This window comes from Danio aesculapii, chromosome 7 (genome assembly GCF_903798145.1).
Source record: "Danio aesculapii chromosome 7, fDanAes4.1, whole genome shotgun sequence".
Classification (NCBI taxonomy): Eukaryota; Metazoa; Chordata; class Actinopteri; order Cypriniformes; family Danionidae; genus Danio; species Danio aesculapii.
Window position 1 is genome coordinate 9,573,642 of NC_079441.1, and position 9,021 is coordinate 9,582,662.

At 34.9% G+C, this 9,021-nt stretch overlaps 1 protein-coding gene across 1 annotated transcript in view; it reads right to left on the bottom strand.

Annotated features, from left to right (window-relative positions):
- The window catches only part of LOC130232629 (transmembrane channel-like protein 3), a 44,246-nt gene that overhangs the window by 16,917 nt on the left and 18,308 nt on the right, over nt 1-9,021 (bottom strand). The window contains exons 8-9 of the mRNA XM_056462603.1: nt 8,943-9,021; nt 1,859-1,969 (exon numbers count right to left, since the gene is read on the bottom strand). The exon at nt 8,943-9,021 is cut by the window's right edge and continues 50 nt beyond it. Of these exons, the coding sequence (XP_056318578.1) occupies nt 1,859-1,969; nt 8,943-9,021 (190 nt within the window). The remainder of the gene's footprint in view (nt 1-1,858; nt 1,970-8,942) is intronic.

Here is a 9,021-nt window from a genome sequence, read left to right on the forward strand (position 1 = left end):
CTAAATGAGATTAGATTTAAACAGAGCCTCTAACAGGATAGTTTTATATATCTAAAAGGTCCATGGTGAGTACTACAAGTCCCATTACTGTAACTAGGTTGACTATTTTAAATGTAATAAATCACATATGTCTTACTTATAGCTATATCTGTTTATCACTGGGATAAAGAAAACTGTAAACATTCAAAAAACACAATCCACGTCACCTTACCCTCTTAAGGCCCAAGGTGTTTTTTTACATGAATGTTTTATTTCTCTTTGCTATTTGGGCTTATTGGAACCTAATTAGAATAAAAATCTAAGTATCATCTTTTGATATGATGTACTTTTAGAGAAAAATTATGTCCATATATGTGGACTAGTGGTCCAAATTTACATAAAAAATTCAGGAAAAAGTGTTTTAATGCATATTTAACATAGAATTTTTTTTAACTTGCTTTGACAATCAGAAAGTAAAAACAGTCTTTTTTTCCCCATTTTGGACCGTTAAAAACAGGGTTTGGGACATTTCATATGCTGCAAAACAGTTGCAGGATGACACCGTATGTCTGTAACAAAATATAAAACATTCAAAGTATTTTAAATAACGTATGTGGACACTCAAGCCCTAGGAGGTTAAAAGTGATCATAGGGGTATTGCACAAAAGTAAGATTAAGGGATTAAGCTGTGATTTTGAGGCTATCCTAGCTGAATTTAGCATTCACTCGCATGAAAGCAGGCTAAATTAAGCTAAATTAACTTACTATGGGGATTTATTCTTTGCAACCAGGCAAAGATTAATACTTGTGATTTATATGTTAGTTTTGTTGTCAATACTACAAGAAATTTCTGTGTTTACAGTCAAGTCCATGCTCTTGGCTATTTACATATAGTTTCCAACAATTAGAATTAAAAATAAGTATGTTTAATTGTATTAGCAATCATTTTATATATGTTCATATATATCCATTTCAGATTTAAATATAGGGGAGATATAAATGAGAGATAAAAAAAATAGATGAATGATTAGAGGAAAAATACACATACAGTGCTCAGCAAATATATTAATCCATTTCTCAGTGAATATAGACAATAATTTGTGGTGCATTTAAACAAAACTGTTTTATTTAACAGTTATATTCATTGAAATAAGACTTTATTCATCTAACATCTAAAACATTTAAGGTATTGTACCTTATTACCTAATTTATAATACAGTTAAATTCAGGTGAGATAATGCAAAAAATAAATAAATTACAAACTAGAAAAATGTCAGCAATTTTATATTTTCATATATATATATGATTTTTTGACGATGAAACATATAGAATCAATTAGAAAAAATAATTATAAGTGTTATATAAATTTTAAAAACCTGATAAAATAAACTGAACAGATAAAATATAAATGCAATATTGAGTGTTTGGAACAATCTTCACGATAAATTCATTAGTAGAATGAATGTCCAGTGGTCACATTTAAGACAAAGTGAATGATATCATTTGTCAATAAGTCTCACCTCATTTGTTTCTATTAATTCTCTGAAAGTAATGCGAGTTCCCAGATTGATGAACTCATTACCTTATTGGCTCATATCAGGTTTTATCCATACATCCATATCCATGCATCATTGGTGTGATCAATCCAGTGGTCTGTTAACAAATGCAGCAAATGTGCACTTATCCTAGCCATCTACATCAGGCTTGATGTAGCAGCTCGTTCTCATCCTGGATCAGCAAACTTGCAACATACTAAGCCAGGAGGACCCGGTTAAACTAGGTCAAGCTGCTCTTTTTCTGTTACCCTGGCTTTCTTGATTCCACTTTTGAGCAATACTCCTCACATTTAAATGCTGTTTCAAACAGGATAGATTTGTACCTGAAAGGTCCACAGTACTGAGACGGCCGGTATCTCACAATGGCAAAAATGGTGGGTAACATACACAGGAACAGCATGAACAGAAGCATCGCCAGGTAGAAGTTATTTGATCTGAGGAATAAAATAAATAAAAGATAGAAATCTTTTGAATTAATGAAGCATCATTGAACTGGCTGTTCAATTATACAGTTGAAATCAAAATTATTCGCCCTTCTGTGAATGTTTTTTATTTTTCAAATATTTCTTATATTATGTTTAACGGAGCAAGCAATTTTTCAAAGTATTTCCTATAATATTTTTTTCTTCTGGAGAAAGTCTTATTTGTTTTATTTTGGCTAGAAGAAAAGCAGTTTTAAAATTTTTAAAAAGCATTTTAAGATCAATATTATTAGCCCCCTTAAGCAATATTGGTTTTCAGAACAAACCATTGTTATACAGTAGCCCCTTTCACACAGTGATACGGGTAAATATCTGAAAAAAATTTCCGGAACGACTTCACCGGTAAATTCATAAAAACGTTGTTCACACAGGGAAGAACGTTCCGGCATTTTTCGGGAAAATAATATTCACACATCCATTCAAAAATACCAGTAAATTCTGACATCATTAACCAGAAATGACTTCTTAATGGCTGTGCTTGTATTTGTAAACATAGAAGCGGTCTGGCTTTTGTTGATGGTTTTACTTTTATTTAAAGCTTTAGTATTCATGCAGCTGCTTTGTCCCAGAGACATCCAAAGGCAGAAGCGCAACTAAATATTTACAAACTTGACGATGTTACAAATTATTTGAAAGGATTAATGTTGTGAACAACTTATATGTAAACATATAGGGAAACACTTTTGCATGTCGAGATGTACATAATATGTGTGTGTGCTGGCGCTCACCGGCTCCTTCTCGTGCACACGCGTCAAGCAACTGAACAGAACTTAAAGGTAAACAAATGGCGGTTCATCATAAGCATTTTTATCGCAATTTTTTTTACACAGTCAGCATTAAAAAGAATTATTATCTGACTAACGTCTAGCAGCTAAATGTGTCTGGAAAAACATTCAAAGGTTTTTATTTTCATAAACAGGGAGGATGTGAATGTGTCTGAATGTTCTGATTAGCTGGAGTACATGTCTCACGTCAGCACGTTCTAGACATGAACGTGCTCTTACCGGCAATTTTCCTTCTGCGTTCACACAGCGCAGCATTCCGGCAAATTATCGGTAATGTTACAACTTCTCTTTTTGGAAAAATAGCGTAACGAATTGACCAGTATTTTCAAAATGGGCCTGTTCACACAAACAGACCTTTCCGGAAAATTGCCTGTATTTTCCGGAAAGGTCTATACGTGTAAAAGGAGCTAATGACTTGCCTAATTACCCTAGTTAAGCCTTTAAATGTCACTTTAAGCTGAATACTAGCATCTTGAAAAAGATTTAGTAAGATATTCTGTACTGTCATCTAGGGTTGGGTACCGAAACCCGGTGCCATTATAGCACCAGTACCTCTGTAACCGGTATGTACCAGACCGAATCAGCATATGAATTTCAGTGCCTAATTTCAGTGCTAATAGTGCTGTGACAAGGATGTAAGAAGCATCAAGGGGTGCATCAAAGGCACACATAAGTACGTGTTGTCACACCATCTCTAAGCATTAAATTCTAAACAACTTTGAGGAATACAGACAGGCGATGTCAGGCGTTTGTTATTGTTGCTTAGGGAACGGACACACGCAACGCACGCAGTACAGCGCATTCGGTGAGCGAGAGTAACTCTCTTCAGATCAAGATCAACACGCATGATCGCTAAAGCGTATTTTACAAGCAATGGTTCTGACACAGCAACGTGAAGCAGATGCTCTACAAAAGTTGTGTGTAAGGGGGAAACCCGTCAAACCTAATGACACTTTTGAGGGCTTATGGAATCAACTTAAAGGCAGAGGATTGCACTGTCTCTGAAAGCTTGCAACATCATCTGGCACTTTAAATGAGTATGTACATGGACACCAATGCTCCAATTTTAGGATGATTAAGGCTATACTCTGATTCAGAGTCTAGACTACCATGTAAACAGTGCTTTTTGATTTCCTTAAAGGACCACAGACACCTGCGTCAAGAAATACAGAGGTTTTTTCTTTTCATTCAACTTGCGGTATCAAATTCCATTAAAAGAGCACTCTTTCACCAGTCCTTACTTAATGCTCGCATCAAATACCTGTTTGTCATGGGGGCATGAATGAAATGTTCTTGAATGAAAGTGAAACTGCAGTTAAAGTTGAAAAATTAAAAATGAAACACCTGAAATTACATGAAACTCTGGAGGAAACATGGATAGCGTGATGAGGCAATGACGTTAATCACATGTAAGACGGGATCATGAAAGGAACATTCAAAAAGCAACTCATGTAAACATCTTGATCATATTATTGTCTTATTCAGATTAAGGCAAATCATTAGATTACTGATAACCACGTAACATAGTCACAAGCCCCAACCCTAGAAAAAAGGAGTTCAGTATTTTGATGACAGCCTTTCCACAGGTTAGAAGTAAGCTAATGTAATTTCATAATGCAAATCTTAAATTCATGCTAACCAACAAATGATCAAAGGAAATGTATTAATGTAATTCAAATATATAAAATATGAATTGATGTTTACTTTAAACTTTAGTTATATTGTTCTATTAAACTGATTTTTTAAAAGATTTTGTCAAATAAAAGATTTTTCTAGAATCATCCACCATAATTTTCTGGCTCAAAAGTATCGGTTCAGGCACCGTTTGGCACCGATACTTTTTAAAAGTATTGATTTAGAACCGGTATCAAAATAACCCTAAATGATACCCAACCCTGCTGTCATCATGGCAAAGATAAAAGAAATCAGTTATTATAAATGAGTTAAAGTTATGATGTTTATAAATGTGTTCACAAAAATCTTCCTTCTGTTAAAAAGAAATTAGTGAAAAAATATTCAAGAGGGCTAATAATTCTGACTTTGACTGTATATGTGATACAAGTCATTCACTCCCCGCCTGCAGTGGGATGATTCCTTACACAGCATTATCATATAAAACAACAGTAACGTCGAAGATGAAATACACTGTAATGTTTGGCCTCACATCTGTGACTGACTGATAAAGCCGTGATGAAGACGCAATTACATAAATCTGAAAGAGAGTGAGGCTTTATCCAACACAGTGGCTCGTCACGCTGAAGTAACCACTGTTATCTCTGCACTCGCCACGGGAAAACGACAGGGATTTGAATTCAGTCAAGCAGAGAATAAAAATGTAGCACTGAGAGAGTCTCTGATCCGTACACTGAATGCTTGGTGATTTTAAATTAACCTCACAGCTCATAAACACTCAAATCGTCTCACATTACAGCTCTTGTCAGAGTAATTTACACTGCAGCCTTTTAGATCTTCAGAAAAATAAAGGTGTTTTCCAGCAAAAGTAACACGCACAGATTAGAAAAATGAAGAAATCACTGTCATTTGTAGAGTTTTTATATATAAAAAAGACTTAATTAGCACAGTATGAGGGTTTGGTAAAGGAAGTTAAGGTTACAATGGGGTTAAATATCATATTACTGATTTTTATATTCTTTTTTTGACTGAAATCTTAGGAAACAGGAAAAAAAATTTTTTTTTAGAAGTATTACAAACCGTACGCTGTTTTTTTGTGCATGTATGTTCTTTCTGTCTCTCTCTATTTTTCTACCCTTCGCTTTCACATTTAGGTACCGCCTACATTTGGTACACTATTGGCTGACATGACTGCCAATCACAATTATTCTGTGCTGACGCATATTCCCTCAGCCATTCACAATCTGCGTAGAGACCTTTAAATCGGAAGAAGCAATGAAGAGAGATCAGCTGTTGTTTGACTATTGGCATGCCGTTGTCTGTTTTGTGGTGTCTGATTGTTTTAGCTTGATACTAATGCTGAGTTTGAGCGAGATCTGTTGGAACGATCTGTTGTTAAAAGTTGTGTCATTTGAGCAATATCCCACGAGTTGCAGTGCGATGTGGCTGTATGTCGGCACTGTTGGGAGGCCTTAGCATCCCACCGGTGACAATATACAGCAACATCGCACTGCTACGAATGTGATTTTGCATTTATACAACAGTTCAACGGCATAATCGTGTATATAAAAAAGAAAATCAAACATGGAGAGGATAAAAACACTTATTGTTTTAGGAACTACTTTCTTCTGCCATTCATTCACATCTGCAGCTGATGTCAGAACAGCAGAAACCATTGCTACTTCACCAACGTCACTTTAGAGCTAATATTTGAATGATTCTCTAGCGTAATGTCTAAAGTGAAGACAAAACAGGTGATTATGCTGACATTTTAAGATTATAAGGCTGAACGGCATGAAATGCCATCGGTCTACAGAGATATCTCATTACAGTGTTACAGTCTATAGTATTTCTATGTTGCAATCAGGATATCACTATAATTAACCCCGAATAAAGCAGCACAATCACAACCAGATTACTGTTGTGTTTGCGATAAGGAAAACGCTAAACACATGCCATCACAACACTCATTCCTGATATTTGAGTCCCATCTCTCCCTCAATACACTATAATTATATGGTATAACTACAGCACTACAACTTACAAAAGAGAGAGATCGACTTGCAGTGTCACTTACCTGATTTATAATGATTTGATCAGCTGTAGTTTATAATTATGCTGTTTTTTTCCTCCTATAAGGGCTTATTATGCAGTCTCTGTTGCCATCTTGTGGATGGACAACATCAACCGTCTTTGCTCAGTATGACAGGCTAATGGCCACTGATGTCACTCAGAAATTATAAATATTTTAAAATAGACACTATCCCTATAAATAAACTGCATAGTTGCAATTTAAACAAGTACATTCTCACCTAAAAAGCCTCAAAAGTTCATTATGTTGCCTAACAGCAGCAGTATGTGTCAAACTGTAGCGTGTCCTCAGTTTGTTGCTGTATGTGGGCAGGGTAATACACAAGGGTGAAGGGTGAAAAGGTGGTACGAATGCTGTTACTGGCATAATATTGCACGGCTTTCAACCAATCAGATTCAAGAACCAGACAGAACTGTTTTATGTGTGTGTGTATATATATATATATATATATATATATATATACATATATATACATATATATATATATATATATATATATATATATATATATATATATATATATATATATATACATACATATATAGATATATATATATATATATATATATATATAACATACATATATATATATACATATATATATATACACACACACACATACATACATACATATACATATACATATATATATATATATACACACACACACACACACACACACACACACACGCATACAGTTGAAGTCAGAACTATTAGCCCCCCTGAATTATTAGCCCCCTGTTTAATTTTTCCCCCAATTTCTGTTTAGCGAAGAGAAGATTTTTTTCAACACATTTCTAAACATAATAGTTTTAATAACTCATTTCTAATAACTTTTGTTTTAACTTTGTCATGATGACAGTAAATAATATTTGACGAGATATTTTTCAAGACACTTCTATACAGCTTAAAGTGACATTTAAAGGCTTAACTAGGTTAATTAGGTTAACTAGGCAGGTTAGGGTAATTAGGCAAATTATTGTATAATGATGGTTTGTTCTGTAGACTATCGAAAAAAAAATTTGCTTAATGGGGCAAATAATTTTGACCTTAAAATGTTTTTTAAAAAATTAAAAACTGCTTTTATTCTAGCCGAAATAAAACAAATAATATATATATATATATATATATATATATATATATATATATATATATATATATATATATATATATATATATATATATATATATATATATGTAGACACACACATACATATACACGCCCCCACCCCCCTCTTTCCGGCCCGCAACTGATGTCAAAAATATAATGAGATACGGCCCACCAAAATATTCATTTTTGAATCACTATCATTGTTGTGCAGTTACATTTGGCTACTTGTGGTTTTGACCTGCCACCTACTGAACGTTTAAAGTACTGCACCATTTATTCAGTTTAGTTTTACTTTTTGTTTTTTCTCAGTGTGAGTTGTAGAGAGTAACACACATGCAGATTCGTTCATTCATTTTCTTTTCGGCTTAGTCACTTTATTAATCCAAGGTCGCCACAGCGAATGAACCATCAACTTATCCAGCATATGTTTTACGCAGCAGATGCCCTTTCAGCCGCACCCATCGCAACATCGATACACACTCATTTGCACACATACATACACTATGGACAATTTAGCCTACCCAATTCACCTGTACCGCATGTCTTTAGACTGTGGGGGAAACCGGAGCACCTGGAGGAAACGCAAACTCAGGGAGAACAGGCAAACTCCACACAGAAACGCCAACTGACCCAGCCGAGGCTCGAACCAGCAACCTCCTTTCTGTGAGGCGACAGCACTACCTATTGCCCCACTGCGTTGCCCACATGCAGATTATTTCTGCATATTTTTTATTTTTACTAAAGCTCTATTTTTGTAAATATTCAAGGGTCTTTTTATTGTTATCAGTTTTATACCCCCTGTAATATGATGTAGAAACCGTTTTTTAACAATTGGTTGGGACAGAATAATAATAATAATTATTAATATGCCTATTAATTGTAGAGTTTGCATAGCAATTTATACAACCCCTTCAATATGTACAACAAGAAACTATTAGCTAGAGATTTGACAGCATATACTCTGTGTAAAAATGACTGAATGAATGTGTGTCTAACGCTTGGTCATACACGCAACATCCACAGATATATTTCAGCAGCTGTGTGACATGGTAAACATGCTGATTTGCATTAAGTTTCCACTTTTTATTTGTGCTCGAATGTTAAAACGGCCCTCTGATGAATTGTCAGTCACTCCAGTGGCCCCCCCGCCAATTTGAGTTTGAGACCCCTGCTTTAAACCAAACTACCTGACTTCATTCATCTTAGTACCTGAAATAACTCCTGGACCATTAAAGCTCTGGCCTCAGATCGGTGCTAAATGAAAACACTGTATAACCTCTAATGACCTGATTCTGCCTCACTGACCTGGAGGCCTTGAAGACCTGCTGATGGGGAACATTACAGGTCAGCACAGCCCAGCTCCGCAGGTACATCAAACCAATGA